Below are 16718 nucleotides of genomic sequence, written 5' to 3'. Positions count from 1 at the left end.
GAGATTACACCATTAATGACTTTTCAGCAATATTTACATTTAGCAAACTATTTGAGAAGTTAGAACAAGTTCAGAAGCCAAAATAAAACACAATAGGGAAATACAGTCATATAGACATAATTAAAAAATTCAAGTAAGGTGAACACATTTATAGCAGCAGAATTTCTTATAAAAAAACAGCCACAGCTAATTATGAAAAAAGGAGGTTTTGAACACTGTTACAGGAATCTAGTTTAGGTTTCATTTTCAACAAAGTACACAGTTAAAAAGCTGTACATTTCTAAGGAAATATAAACTGAAACTACAGCACCACATTCTCATTTACTATATGAAGATATTAATTTAAGTTCCACATTTACATCCCTAATTCATCAAATAATAATACAATATTTAATGGATACAGATATTTTCCTTAACTATTTTCTCTTGGAGAAACAGAGAAATCTTTTCTAGAAAGACACCTCCACCTTTATTGGCATTTTCTCTTTGATTACTTCTCAAAGGTTGAGATTTGTTTTAGTTCTCCTGGGGGTTATTGTTTCTGTTTGCCTTAAAATGTTACTATCTTAAACAGCAATACTGAAGGCCCAATGCAATTGCATGCCCACACTAAGGCCTTGCTGTACACATGGAAGGCAGAGTTGTGAATACTCAAATTCCTATTCCATGCAACACACAAAACTAAGTGGATATGCTAATAGTGCTTTATTTTAGGAAATAGACTTTGAAGTCTTTTATAGCAACAGGAATGAAACTATGTTTTTTAACAGAAAATGTTATCTACTTTCATTTATTAAAGATGCAACAGTTCCTATGCATATTAATCTAAGTTTCTCTGGAGTAAGCATGTGAAATAATACACTTTCCTGGCAGCACTGAAAGTCTCTCTAGGCCACAATCCTAGATTACAAACTAATATGGTAATCTGCAGCTCTTGTAAAACAAAGTCTTCCCTGGACAAAAAAGACAAATCAGCACTAGGAGATTTCCAAGTATTTGTGACTTTCAGTTAAATGTTAGCTATTTCATATTTCAGAATTTACTCCCTCCTACCAACTCACTGTGTAGGTATGACTGCTGGATGGAGCAGTGCTGGCTCCACCTGACTCCTTTTTCACCACCCTAGTCAAATCCATTACATGGAACAAGCTCTCATACTGCAAGAATTAGGCTCCTCTCCCCACTTGGCACCTTTGTGGATAAAATAATGATGAAGAGAGCTTGTAACAGAATGGTTTGGAGACGAGCAGTGAACAAAACAAATCACAGAAAAAGCTTTGATTTTCAGACACTACAGAGAGAATCCAACACCCCCATTACTCCTAAATATTAAATCTTGTGAATTTATTATTCCAGCAAAATGTACAGTTCAATTTCTTTAATAAGAATTTGTGTATCTGGTAGTATTACTATAAGAATAAAAATAATTGAATAAATTGTAAACATTGAATAATAATAACTGAAGTATTATTTTACTTCAATGCTGAATATACACCAAATGATCATTCTTACGTCACCCATCTCAACAACTTCCATCTCTCTGCAGAAATCTTTTCTTGACCAATCAACTTCCTAATTCAACTTCATGTCTTCCAGTTTTGCTGTTTATTTTTCCCAATATACATACTAATGCTATTTTGCTATTCCACTCATATAAACAGGCTAATGGCACATACCAATTTTAAAGCCTTCCCTACAACTCAAATGCATTTCAGTTTTCTTACATTTGACTGAGGAAAAGGACAAAATAAGTTTCGCAACCTGATTCACAAGAACAAGAAAAAAAAATTTCAGTTTAGCCAAAACATTAGTGAAATATTTTTAATGTTGCAACAAAATGGAAAAAAACATCCATTTGAAGTGAACTTCCCATAAGATTAAGTAGCAAAGCAAACCACATCACCATCAGTTTTGCAAAACTCCATAACAAAGAAATATTTTCTTTTCCATTTCCTGCAGTGCCTTTGATACATACACATGAAATGGGATGATGATGTTGTTCCATGCCGCACATTTACAGCTATTATTAAATCCCTCACAATAGTTTTTTCCCTGGTGATTTCAAACTTTAGTTTGGCACGTTTTGTATTTTCCACATTCTCCAATTCATATTCACAGAAAAAAAATTCCAGCACACTTTTTTTAATATCTGTTACTGTTATTTCCTCTACCAAAATTTACTGGCGTGCTGTTTAAACAGTTTAGATAAGCAATTGATAGACTACAAAACAATAGACCACATAAATACTTTACCCCAGTATCTAAAATTTCAGGAATATGTGGCACAACTGGCCCTTTCCCTACAGCTTTGAACAGAGCATACAGTTTTATATGCAAGACTTGAAATATGATAGTACACTGAATATTGCAAAACTTTCACCTTAATATGGCATGCTAGTTGAACAAAACTTACTAACAGTAATTTTTGTTATAGATCTTAAAAACAGTTGTACAATTTTCTGATTTCCTAGTCCAAGACTTAAAACATGGTGAAGATTCTCTGCTTTTACACAGATAGAGTCACTATTTAGCCAGAATAGTGAAGATGATCTGACTGGCATTTAGACCCTCAAATCTGAATATGTGTGGCTACCCTCACTGGCGAACCAAGAAAAAGCAACACTGTGGTTATGATTTTTTTATAGTTGAAATTCAAATGTGGCATCTGCTAAACTTACATACAAAAGTAAAATTTTGCCATGAGACATCTCTGTATACTCTGTGCCAAATGAGCAGTTTTGGCTTCTGCACCTCTGACATGAACACTGTACAAGAGATCAAGTGGCAAAGCATTCCTCTACAGATCTGGTAGGCTGTCCACAAAGTTGTCATTTTCAGAAATGACTGACATAAAAGTATTTCTGAGTAGTATTTTTATTGTGTTGTAGGCACATAAGTGATGAAGACAATACTATTGCTATGACAAACTATGGCATAGGAGAGTTACACAGAAGTATTTGCTCTATTGAATTTACACACATTACTAAAATCTAGAAGGGAATTAAGCCTCTTGCCTTTTGCAAAGAATGTGCAATTCATAAAGAACACAGAATATGACAGAATCAATTAATCATTGAACATATTTAACTTTTATGCAGAAGTAGAAAGAACAGATAGGAATTTTCTCCAGTCTCGGAAATGATCACTGCTTTCAGCATACATATGTGTCAGTGCCATTTTTTTAGTTATTTAGATAACTTTAATTCTGCTAAGCTTTTCAAATTTTTTTCTCCCTCTTTTAGATGCACATTTACATTCTTTTCTCTCTAATAAGCCTTCCATAACTTTGTGTTCAGAGAAGCAGCTATTACAAATTCACTTTCATTATATTAGCTGTTATCCTACCTTCATTGTAACTTTTCCCTGTGAGCCTTATCAAACTTAATATGCAACCTTTGCAGCTTCAGGGTCAGCTATCTAAATCCCTGCCAGCTATCCACCACTCCCACAAAAAACCACAAAAGCAGAAAAAAGAAGAGTTGATGTTTCTTCTATATTTCCTGTATTAAAGTACTAAAAACACTGAACAACTGCCACCAAACCTTTCCTTGTACACACTACTTTATAAAGTACAAGCAGCCTTTCCTTGCAACTGCATGGCTTACACATTCATAGCAAAAATAAAAATACCACTGAACTCTCTGGACAGAAGGAGACATGAAAAGAGGCAAAGATTTTCTCTCTTGTACATGTTAACCTGAAAATCCTCAAGGAGTGCTTAACTGAAAGGATTACTCCCCCAGTTCAGCCCCTTATTTCTTCCCCCTAAAGACTAAGGGCCCTGGAAAGAAGCCTTCAGAGTGTGGTCCTTTAAACACCCTTGAGCCAGGAAGGGCCTGCACCTGGGCTTGGCTACAAAGATGAAAAGAATTCTGCAAGTCCCAGCTTTATTCCCCATGAGGTGGGTCTGAACAGCCATTAGCAGAGCAGGCCTCTCAAGTGTCTGAGGCAGAGAATAAACCCTGCTCAGCATTCATAAGCAGCCTTTCCCAAGTAAAGCCATCAGCCCTGGCTCCAAGTACCCTTACAAGGGCTGCAAGGATGGGGACAACAGTCTGGGCTGTTCATCACCACAGCCCTGGCTTCAGCTCTTCTCCAAGACCACATATTGCACTTTGTATATTGGCACTTTCCCTACCACAATGAGAGCCCCTTTAATTGGTACTTAGGTAATGTGTGTGACCTTCCCACCAGGACCCTGAGCCCCAAGCAGTCCAGTGTAGTTTCAGCTGAAGTTCACTGGTCTGTGTGTAGAAAGTGCAGCCTGAGTCTTCCCACGTGCATTGCTCACTGTAATCACCCACAGCATAGCAAACCTACAAGCTCTACCAGGAGTGCAAGCTACACATAGTACAGGGTATGCCTTGCTTATTCCTTCATCCAACATATCAATTAAGAAACAGATATTGCAGAATTATTTCTCAATTCAAAACACTGAAGAACGGACTGAATCACAAGATACTGCTTTAACTCTAAATGCTCAAATATTTGAGACAAAATCAAATGTGAGTCTCTATCTGAATATTAAATTTCAACTTAATAAATATATTCAGAGAAGTTTTAAAAATATTAAGAACCCACTGGCAGATAGAAGTCTCAGTGCAGCTGTAATATTTCATCAAGTGTTAGATGGTTTATGTCAGTTGCGTAAAAAAAAAGGAACATTTACTGTATCAGCAGATTCCATCTGCATTTTCTAACTCATTGACATGTGAGAAGGATATGATCATCAGGAAAAAAAAAACACAGCAAAATTTGTGAATCATCAATAATCAACTTAAGCTGTGCTGGGCTTTTTATTATTATTCTCTTAACATTCTTTAAAAAGAAAAAATAATAAACAACATCTAAAACAATCTCTAAACCTATATGTAATTTCAATTTTTACTACAGTGTGTTTGTAAAAACATATCAGTTGAAAAGCATCTGCTCTTTTACAAAGCATTTCATCTAGCATTAAATCTAGGATGCAAAAAAAACCTATTCAAACATGCATTCTAGGGCAATATTATTGCAGAAAGCATTTGTAGCTCAACATTAGAAAAAAAAGGACCCAGAGCAAATTAAACCTTTTAGAAAGCCTTGACTTTACTCAGCAGAGATCTATTTCCATATCTCCATTGTAGCAAAGTGGACATGCAAATTTTAGTAATGGTCTTTCCCTTGCCAATTTCCTATTCTTTTTGAAGAACTCAGACTGGTTCTTCTGAAGAAGTAGATGCTGCAACCAGAACCTGATCTAATGCCTGTTTCAAACTTCCCTTTTGTTTTTTTTTTCTTATTGAAGCTTGTAAAACCTCATAAAGAACACACAGACAAATCTATAGACAACTTTATTTTTTTATAGTAGTTATTTAATTTATAGCAGTAATTTCTATTTAGTAGTTATTACACAGTTATTACTGTAGTTACTTTTTAACCACGGTAAGATTTTTGTTGATAAATTCTATATACATTTTTTTCTAAAAAAATTATGCTCTTTATAAGAATGTACACTTTGGGAAATATTTTTAATGCAAAAATATTGTGCTTTTGGAATGCTGTGCAAGTAACTTTAAAGAAGCTTTAAAACAAATTCAATGCATTTAAAATGCTATATAAATCAACACTCAGGATGAAGGGTCAACAGGGGTTAAACTGTCTGTCCTTCTTGATTGCCTTCATAAATGTCTTTTCTAGCTGTATTATAGCAGCAACCTCAGCATAACTTGGATATTAAAACCTCCACGGAAACCAACAATAAAAGCCACTAAGAATTTCACAAGGGCTTTTTTTTTTTCTCTTAGGTGTTAATTAAATGATCATTTAACACTGAAATGTAAACACAACATTTTCATCTGCTGACAGCATAGCCCATTATAAATCCAGGGTAATAAACGTCCTGGTGTTAATACTCTGAACCAGGTTCCCACAACACACTAAGATGCCTTGTCGTGTCTAAGGTTAAGCATCTAGACACAAAACAAAGATTGTGCCTACTCGACTTCCAGTTCAATTTTCCCATCGCCCAGTGACCTAGGTAACACTTTGAGCAATAAAGAATAAATTTAATTTCTCCAGCATTTTGTGAGGATTAGGAACAATTGTTGGCTTGCAATGACTTTTTATCCTTGGATTCTTTCTCCTCCAGAGCATTCCCCCAGTTCTAAAAGAAAATTCTGATGGTTTAAGACACAGAACAAACAGAACTTTAAATTAGGCTTTTTTCAATCAATTGGAACTCTTGGAGGGGAAGCAATCAACTTTTCTTTGGACTTTTCTCAGCTATTCAGTTACTTTAGGCTTTAATCTTCCACTTGTAGAAGAAACCTACCATCACAGGCACAAGCCTCTATACTTTCAGATTTTCCCTTGGCTTGATTTATTCCTCTTTTCTGTTCTTTTTTTTTTTTTTTTAATCAAGATGACATGGCTGCACTTAAATGTCTACTCTGGGCAAGCCAAGACTTACAGATGTCCTCTTTATAACATTTCACACCATGTTTCTGTACCACATAATAATGGCAATTCCTCTGACATACTTTTTTACTTTTCATTACTTCCTTCACTGAGTTTTAACTCCTGAGTAAACTGTTTCCTGTATCATAATTTACCAAAGCTTCCAAGGTCAGTCCTCCAGGAACAACTCAGGGACTGATTCAGACTGGACATGAATAAGGTTACAGGTGATCCAAAACCAGCCATTTTTATTTCTGTATTCAAACACAATTCTCAGCTTTAAGTGCTATGATGCCAACAAAGACACAGAAGATAATTATTTATGCTCAGTGTCAAAGTATCAAAAACAAAGTAGCTAAAGTTGACCTCTCATTTACTCTGAATAACACCACACTATTTAAATAGAGCTATGGCTTGAGTAATTAATATGATTGATGTTTTCACATTAGACATATTTAAATACCAACAGCTAATTACATTAAAAAAATTTAAACACATTTATGTTAGTCAAAAAGAATTGCTGAAAGTCATATTTTTGTTTGCTTGGTGTTTAACATAAATTTCCAATTAAGATTAAAAGTGACTGAACAGCTTTGGAGTGTTTGTTCTAACAAAAAAAAAAAAAACACACACAAAAAAAAAAACCACCACAAAAAAATTATAAGCTTCACAGAATCACAGAGCATTATGGGTTGGGAGGGATCCACAAGGATCAAAGTCCACCTCCTGGATATCCCTATAGATGCCTTTCATTTATTAATGCAACTTACATGAAGAGTTAGTGAATCTGCCCAGATCAGAATTAGTTTAAAACCCCAGCAGTCGATCCAATTTGCCATTTTATCCCATAGCAAAAGAAACACCGCTTGCAAAAAATCAACAGAATTATGTTTTTATAATGAAAGAAATAAAGGCAAATTAGACCACAATTCAAAGATGGCTTCCATTTACCTCAAAAGTAAAAACTATAAACATTCATTTGAGAGCATCCTTCCACAAATAAAATAGCTTGTTTCCAACTTCAAAAATCTTGTACTATTACTTCCAGTAACAATTCACTTCATTTCTGTATATTTGGTACAACTTTTTTTCCTGCAAAGCACAATGGCAGGTGAAATGCAAATCCAAAAGAAAGCATAGCTCAAGAAAGGCCAACAGATTAAGAGATTCTATAACAAAGGACAGGAAGAGTAACAGTGAAGTTTGAAGTCCAATAATTGCAGAGTGGTAATTCATTTTACTTTGTTTTTCTGACTACATTTCAAAAGTTCATTCTGGTTCTACCAACATTTCCACTCAGCTGAATCCAAGGCTGAATGCTTGCTGTTGCTAGGATATAGCTACTGCAAATTGTACACCAAATGCATACAAGCAATACTTGTTTCTTTGCTCAAAAATCAATTACCTGATAAATTGTAAAACCTCCAAAAAATCTCTAAAATGTCATCCTGCCACATCAGTAAGGTTTAAAGCTACAGTAGTGTTTTTTGTTTTACTCAGTACCTTGAGATGACAGAATTCTCAATTTTGAAACATTATAGCAGAGAATGAAAGCTTAAGGTAGAAGCAAGTGGTGGTAGGACCAGAAAAAAGGCAAGCATGCAAGTCAAATTGACTAAAGCATTTGAGCTCCCAATTCCCTTTTGTCTTTACATTAAAAATGAGCAGGTAACAGAAATAACAGTGTTTATAATGTCTCACAAAAGTTTCTCCTAGTTCTTCCATGCCAGAAATGAATGCCAGAGAACAGGTATTACAAACCTAGCACACAGGTAATATGTTCTCAATTACTTTGGTTTATTCTTACAGATAATGAATCTTAACAAGCATATTTCTTTTACACATGAATTCTTTCATTTTTTTAGAAAAGAATTAATGTGCAATTAATAGGCTTGTCTGTCTACCGACTGGGATTATACAAAAATAAACTCTCAGAAAAGTAACTGGCTGTGACCATGCAGCATAAAGGACCATATTCACCCCAAAAACATTGCATACTGGGGCAATAAGACCTCTTGTTAGCAAAAATGCACTGGTGCAGGAAAACAATAAATGTGCTTGCACACAGCAAAAAAAGATTAGTAATTACTAATATACTAAAGATTTCTTTTTAATTGCTGGCTTACAAGACCAATAAAGCCAGAATTGTATACTCATTTATATCTATACTAATATGCAGTATGTCTTCTATGATAATAATTTTGAAATATAGATACATTCTGAGAACTATAGTCACAGTTCGAGTGGTGCTAACAAAATAATGCTAGTATTTAAAAACTAACTAGCAGTTGAATAATTTTATTCTTGCCAACTGAACTCAATTGGCTAGATAAAACAATTCAAACATTCTTGTATGTGAACTAAATAACTGTGGTTAAAAAAAAAATACAAGTCAAAACACAAGCCAGACAGATACAATGCAAGGAAGACTTATTTGCTTCCATTTAGCCCTAAAATGGTAAGACTTAATTCTATCACTGAAAAAAGAAAAAAAAAATTTAAAAAGGAGTTTTGTGCATGCTGCTACAACACACCATAACAAATCAAAAACTCCAACAGCTGAGTAAAACACCTAAATAGACTATCCTGGGGAGCATAAAATGACAAGGTGGCTTCATAATTCATGTTTGAGTAAGTGTTTGTTAAATTTTTGTCCATGCAGCCCACATCTGCAATAAAGTGTAACTGCAATGTTACTGCAGCACAGTGGAATCCAACCCTCTACTCTTACCTGACAGCAGTTCCATTAAGAATCTACTCTCAAAAGGAGAAAAATTCTTCAATATTGTCTTTTGAAAAGGGGAAACTCTTTTCTCCTCATTGGATTTGATACCCAGAGCAGTTGTTTTCAGTTGGAATATTTCAGAGGATTTGAGATAAGCGTTTTCCTAATGAGTGATTCCTTTATTGAGTTGTTAAAATGGATTCAGACTGAAGTTTCTCTTCTACAAAATTATGAAGATAGTCTCACCATAACTTAAAAGAAATGAGACAAAATCGTACATACAGCATCCAGCACTTTGTATATATAGAAGTCCTCAGCGCACGTAAGGCGCTGGAACATCCCATCACCGTTTTCCCCTGGCGTGGTTTGTGGAGCGATTTTTCCCGTTGTTCCCAGCCAAGGTGCGAGCCCGGCCTGGCTCCGGGCTGGGATGAGCGATGGTGCTGGACAACCGTCACCCTGGCAACTGGAACCTGCAATTCCTGCCTCGCCACTGTGGGATTGATTGTGGCAAGGGCCACAGAGGCCAAGAGTAAAATGGAGCCGAGAACTATGGTGTCTGACACATCTAGTACCACACACTTTAATCATAGCTGGCAGAAATTAATTCAGGAGGAATTTTTGCAAGGGCCCCCCGTACGGCATGTTTTGTTGCTGCTGCTGCTGTTCTGGCCTCAGATCATTTTTTAAAGTTTTTGTTGATGTTTAGTACTTTTCCTTGTAATTATTTGCTGTTAGGAAATATTTAAGTGACCAACAGACATCTCAAAATTGATGCTTATTAATCAAACTACATAAAGTTTTGGAAGTTTTTCCCTTTAGAGGGGAAATTTTCCCAGCACATACCTTCAAATACACATATTAAAAGAAAAACATATATAAATACCACATTCACTACAAAGGTTGTTATTTTTTCAAGGCCAACATTGCTTAACTTTTTCAGATGGCAGACAGTAAGAAACTCCACCACATTCCAAGCACAAGAAATGTAAATTAAAAGGGACAAGCTTTGCGCATGCAATTCAATAACCTTTACATGCCACTGATTAATAAAGGTATTTTTTAAAACTGATTTTTCAAACAGCTTGGGTCCAGCACTTGGTATCCTGCAGCAAACAGCAATCAATGAACTGTGATCTAACCAGCTAAAGTAAGCAGTCAAAATCTATTTGCCTCAGATAAGCACTCACTAGGCTGTGGTCATTCTCCATGCTAAGGTACCATCCCCAACTCTACATAACATAGCATGAGTGACATGCAGGTCACCAAAGAATGCTCCTCCTTGCAGGAATACTACTTGTTGAGCAAGAAATTATTATCCCAGGAGGTTTCAAACAGCACCTTTATTTTAATGGTATTGCATCAAAACAGAGGTTCACGCACTTTATGCTTTGAGAGATTGCTTGCAAGGTAAGATTAATATACCCTACAGCACTCTCCATACTATTTTTAGCATTAGCTACTTCCTACTGAAATATTTATGTCAAAACACCTTTGTAGATAGCTGCTAATGGGAAAATCAGCTTCTGTTTTGACTGAAATTATCTATTTTAACTAGTTTCAGGAGATGTCTTGGAAGGCTGTTCAAACTGGAAAGAAAGTAGCCTGAAAAATAATTTAGCTACCTTTGAAATTAGGTGTCTTTAGACATAGAAAATAATGCACTGTCTCTTTTAAATTCTCAACCTATTGCTTTCCTTTACTTACACTTCCCATCTGTCAACAAGTGCTTGTAATTTTATTACACTGTCCTGTAGTTTATGCAGAGTTGGTATTATTTTACAGAGTTCTGTTAATGGACTGGATAAATGGTAATGCTATTTAAACTAGTCTCCTGCTCCAGCAAACACAGCTGCAACTGTACTACTATTTCTAGGCAAACATCTTGACCTGAACACGCAGTGCTCTCTCAACCCGTCCAAAGAGAAATCGGAGCAGACAGCAAAGGGAAAGCATAGCCGGCCGCTGGCGGCAACCAACTGTGTCGAATCATAATTCATATACAGTGTAACCTCCTGCTTTTATATTGCATTTAGCCTACACAACAAGCATATGTGCTTCTTCACCTGGCATCTCATTTACAGCCAAGGGTCAAATGGTAATTATTATTCACAGAAGCTCAATAGTATGCTGAAACCTCGCAGTACACACATTGTTTGATTAGCCGTTAAAGGCCAAAAATAAATACCAAACCCAAAGCAAAATACATATGTATATTATTGATCATGCTTAGAGAACTTTAATTCTCCTTACAAAAATATTTATTTTAATGTAAATACATCTAAGCATATACAATGATACATGTAAAAAAAAAAAAATCACTTTTTACTCTTCAAAGGAAGCAAGCTATGTATTATCTGGGAACTGACTACAAACATTTAACTAATATCAGTGCCTTTGTTGGCCTGGAATTTTTAATTACAAATTTAGTGCTAAGCAGCTGTAGTTTTTTACTATCATTCATATTTTCTTTTAAACATGAATACATTATAACCAGACATTCACTTTCATGGTCTGATCAACAATAACCCTGAGGCAGAGGAAATTTAATACTGTGAAGCCAGTGATCTCTTACTTTCCTCCATATAGGCTATAAGCACTTGTGTGCCTTATGTTAAAAGACATTACAGATTTAAGACTAGCATCTATAAAACACAAAATTCTGAAATATATTCAAATATTATTTTGACTGAAGTGCACATCCATTTTTGCCTGCAAATTATGGCTCATTTCTAATTTATATGAATCTAGGCAGCAACCATTACACTGGAGGTGGAATAATAAAATGACTATAAATCCCTTTCATTTCCTTCCTGATAGAAGTAATGTCTTTATCCCAGCTGATGGAAATTATAAGAGACTCAATTGTTACTATATAATACTATATTTGAATATATTAGAATATTATAGCAGAGAAAAATATTTTTGTTTGTCAGGAAAAAAAGCCTTCAGCAGCTTTCTGAAGCTGCTAGTCACTTAACAAATCATTACATCTACAGAGAATTTCTGGAAACAAAGTACACCATCTAAGCAATGGAATGAAATAAAATACACAAAGATAAATATTTACAACAGAGGTAATTTTCAGTTTGCTATTGAATATTGCTATAAGGGAGAAAACTTATTTCACAACAGCAAGATAAAAATCAACTAAAAATTAAAGCATCATATTTCTTCTCAAACATAATTTCACATATTAAAGTGGAAACAAGAGGAATTCCACTTTTCTCTAACTCCACTTTTCTTTTTCCAAGCACTCAAGTGATGAAGCCCAGTATTAATCAGCAATTTCAACAGCAGAAATCTCACCCAGAGTCTGAAGAAATGTATCAAACATATATCTAAATCAAAGCAGGCTAAACTGGTACACCTTGCCAAAGCCTACTTAAGCATGTCATGTGTTATCCCTTCCATAACACATACGGTAACTTAAAGGTTACCTTACAATTTATTTTGTTCAAATAAACCAGATTCTCAACTTTATTCCACATTCCAGCTGCAACAGATTTAAGCAGCTTCTTTGAAAGGACAATTGGTCAAACCATGTATTTTAAAATACTGCCAAGAGTAAAACATCAAACCAAGTAATACAATCAAACAAAAAAACTTGTTCCTTGATTTGCTATCATTTTTATTTAAGATGAAACATTTCATTGCTTTTTCTTCCCAGAGCCTGAGTTACTAGCTTTATTTACTCTGTGAAGGGACACAGGAGAGACTTCTCTACAGACCTAGCATTTGCCAATGCTATCATTTTTCTGGCCAAGTGTGTATAGCTACAAAAAGCAGAACATCACAAAACCAAAGTGGTTAAACAGTGCTGCATCACTGGGTCAGAATCTCCACAGGCATTTTCAGTTCTTTTAACACAGAAACAACTTTTAAAAACCCAAACAGGAGAAAATGAATATCAAAATACTCTTTGAGAAAAACTTCCTTACAGAGGTGGCAATACATAACAATATTCTCATACAAGTATCAGCATCTGACCTAGATGTATAATAAAATTAAAAAAAAAAAACCTTGCAAAGCAGTCAAAGTACTCAGTTTAAACAAGTTACCAATTTTCCAAGACATATTTTAGCCCGATGTGAGCCAAAAGATAAAAATTCTAAGGCAAGACACAGTAACAGACCAAATCCAGATCTTCCCAAATAACAGTAACTGGGCCATGCCTACTTACAGCCTGTACAACTTCGGCGTCCCCAAAAAGAGCAGCTCAGAAAGCAACTGGAGGTTATTTCTGTTTAGGCGCCTTTGGAAAGAAAAAGAAAAAGAAAGTTGTGTTAAATTACAAAATGCTACAGCAATGCAATGAAACCACTTTGAGTTGGAATCTCAGTGCTGTAACAAGCTGATTTTAAAGACCAGAAAGGTCCATTAGCGGAGACATGGTCCAGTAGTAAATTTACCATGGACTAATTACATTTTCTGGTTTCCCCCAACAGACCATATTACCTATTTTATGAAAGATTTTGAATCTCTGCAGTGTGAGCCAATCACTAAGTCAGGACTCCATCCTGCATAAACAATATGAAAGCTAGAAATACAAAATCAGCAGTGTAAATTCAATTCCTTACCAACTCTCTCTTCCTTTTAGTAGAATGGAGCAGATAGACATTCTGTGACCATGAAAAGGTTCAGGGGAGCATGCATCAAATGCATACACTTTGAGTAACAAGATAATATTATGTCTAAAGATCCATAAAACCCATTTATATAAATTTTAAAAAGCAAAGGAAGCTGTTACAGAAACCCATATCAAATGGAAGTCAAAAAACCCTGAGGACTCAGAGCTTATATTTGGCATTTCGAGGAGGCTTTTTCATTCAGTTTTTTTCTCTTTAACTGTAAAGATAGGAACTTTGAGGAAGCTCAATTAAAAAATAAATAGAACCCCATCAACTGTATGTAAGTGTACAACAGAAAAAAACTGCAACTGAAATCTGGAAGGTGCCCATTTGTCTGAAGATCCTCACTGAGCATGCTGACCCGGGTCACAGCTGCTCAGAATGAGGTGACAAGATCAAAGCCCTCTGTCATATCCATAGACAACAGAACAAGCACTAGCCAAGGCAAATATACTCTATCCTCGTGGTTTTTCCTAAACATGCAATGCAGACTATTCTACCATGTGTGACAGCCCTGGAGCATACAGCTATCCCAGTCAACAAGTCAAGCTCAAAACTGGTTTTTGGTTGTTTTTAAGCAATGCATCCACCACATGTGCCACCTGCCATTCAAGCAAAGAAACCTACTGGAAAAAACTGTGTCCCATAAAACTCATCACAGGTCAGAGTTTGCAGTGCACAATCCCTCAATAATTCAAGGCACTCGTGGAAACCAGACTGCATAGGACTGATATACACACATATATATATATAAATAATTGTTATTGTGGTTATACTACATCAATAAGCTGCTATCAAGACATTCCACAAGGTGAAAAATATATTGGGCATCAGTCTTGAAAAATTAAGTTTTAAAATTTCATAAAGGCTCAGATTTTCCTGTTTGTTAGTCTAAGGGCTGAACTTAAATAATTTAGCCTGCTTAGCCTCTCTGGGCTAATTTCTCATTAACATTGTTCCTTATAATGGTCTTTCCAGTTTAAAGGTTTTTCCAGAAATTCCCATGTAGATGCACAGAGACATTCCAAACCAAATTTTACACAGCTCCATGGTTTAGCTCAATTAGTTTTTCCTCCCTTAAAGCTGAATGTGATTATTGATGAGAGTGAAATAATCTGAGAAATATTTTATGCACAGAGGTTTTCTGCCACACTTCAAATCATAAGCAAGCAGTCAGCTTTTTGACTTCTAGATATTCATAATTCTCCAGTGTTAATTTCAAGCTCTCTTCCGTTAGTCAATCATAAGAAATCCTGATTTCTCTAAGCAGAGGAAACCTAAATCACACATTTAGAGATTAAAACAAGACTTAGAGTAAAATAACCAGAAAATGAAAGGCTACACTACTGGGATAAGAGAGATGAGTGACAACGCATTTTAATAATTAGGAAAAAAATTAATCCAGCAAAAACAACAAAAAAGTAATTGTGATCTTGCAAGTCACATGTCCAAATTACTAGAATGAAACATTTCCATATAAAAGAAAGTTATAAATTAATGACTACTGGAAGACTTCTGATTTGAACACTACTTGAGAAGAAAATTATCTGCACATAAATACAAGCCAGTGATATGTTTTACTGTTTCTGCATCTACTGCATTTTCAAAGTAAAATGGTTTAAAAAATAGACTTTTTCTGATCTTTAGTAAAACTACATATAAAAGTATATGCTAAGACTACAAAATTGAAGTAGAAGACAATTATTTTAAACTAAGTTGTATTTGCAATCCAACAAGACTTTGAAAATGAAACAAAAAAGCAAATGAATAAGTAAAAAAGGTAAAAATTAATTCTCTGTTTCTCTTGGCTAAATAGAGACTTAAACCTCTAAGTCAATGATTACAGATCCAAAATTACATGGAAGAGCATACAAGGTAAAGACTAAAAAGTCAGTTTCTAATCAGCTTTCCACGACAAAAATCTCTGCTGATACTTCTTAATAACTCTATTAAGTTTGGATGCTAGACAATAATGATGAGTGAAAGGGCAATGAAATTACACAGTATTTTTGTAGAAGTTTTGTATATTGCATAAAATCATCTCTAGTACAATGACATAATATTAATTGATGATGAAGTTCATCAGGCAGGCTGCCTTTCACTAAATGAAACAGGTCTACATGGACACACAGGATCACTCAGGATACTTCACAGGCAAAATACTTGCTCTGCTATTTAACATCTTACAAGAAGAGTTAACACCTTTGATCAGGAGCTTCTCTAAGTACCTGTAGTTCACATACCCTACACAGCTGAGTATACCCTTTGATATACTGATACATCTGCCACTCTACAGACTTTCAAATCTAACTTATGGACAGTAAATCAAGTTGCATTAATTAAACTAGCAAAAAAATAGCACTACCCTCATGTCTCAACAGTTTCCACCCCATCAGCTTGGAACTTCAAGTTATTGTTTCAACATGAGATTTTATTCTGCCTTTCACAAGACTAAAATATTTTTTCTTCAAGCACCACACAGATTGAGGGAATACACAAGTTAAATTGCTGATCCTTTATTAATCCAGCATTTTGTATCTTTTACTTTGATTAGATTTATTCTACTCACTGAATATTCTTTTAGAACTAAGCTTTCTCTACCAATAATTCGACTATTCCTTATGGCCTGTGACCAAAAAGACAAAACTTTACTAACTTTCGTGAAAGCAATAATGGAAAATACATCTTTTACTATACTTCAAAATGAGACTTCAGCTACTATTTACATCTAACAAGTTATAGCAGATGCTTTTAAGAGAGTTAAATTGCTGAGTTTTCTATGGACATTTTATGAACTAGACTTCACTGAAATACAATTTTCAAGACTACAGTAAGTGGTTTTGTCTAAAAAAGATATGAAAACATAAGTGAATGGGAAAAAAGTATGCAGAGCAAGACTGAAACAGCATAATATCACAGTACAC

The 16718-nt window shown here is 35.0% G+C and overlaps 1 protein-coding gene across 3 annotated transcripts in view; it reads right to left on the bottom strand.

The window, feature by feature from the left end:
• SLIT2 (slit guidance ligand 2) overlaps positions 1-16718 on the bottom strand; it is a 258823-nt gene that overhangs the window by 224129 nt on the left and 17976 nt on the right. For all 3 annotated transcript variants that reach the window (XM_079306865.1, XM_079306863.1, XM_079306864.1), the window contains exon 4: positions 13347-13418. In XM_079306865.1, coding sequence (XP_079162991.1) covers positions 13347-13418 — 72 coding nt within the window. The remainder of the gene's footprint in view (positions 1-13346; positions 13419-16718) is intronic.

The sequence above is a fragment of the Erithacus rubecula genome, assembly GCF_903797595.1.
Source record: "Erithacus rubecula genome assembly, chromosome: 5".
NCBI lineage: Eukaryota > Metazoa > Chordata > Aves > Passeriformes > Muscicapidae > Erithacus > Erithacus rubecula.
Note: the sequence above shows the minus strand (reverse complement) of the source record. Positions and strands in the feature narration are given on the sequence as shown.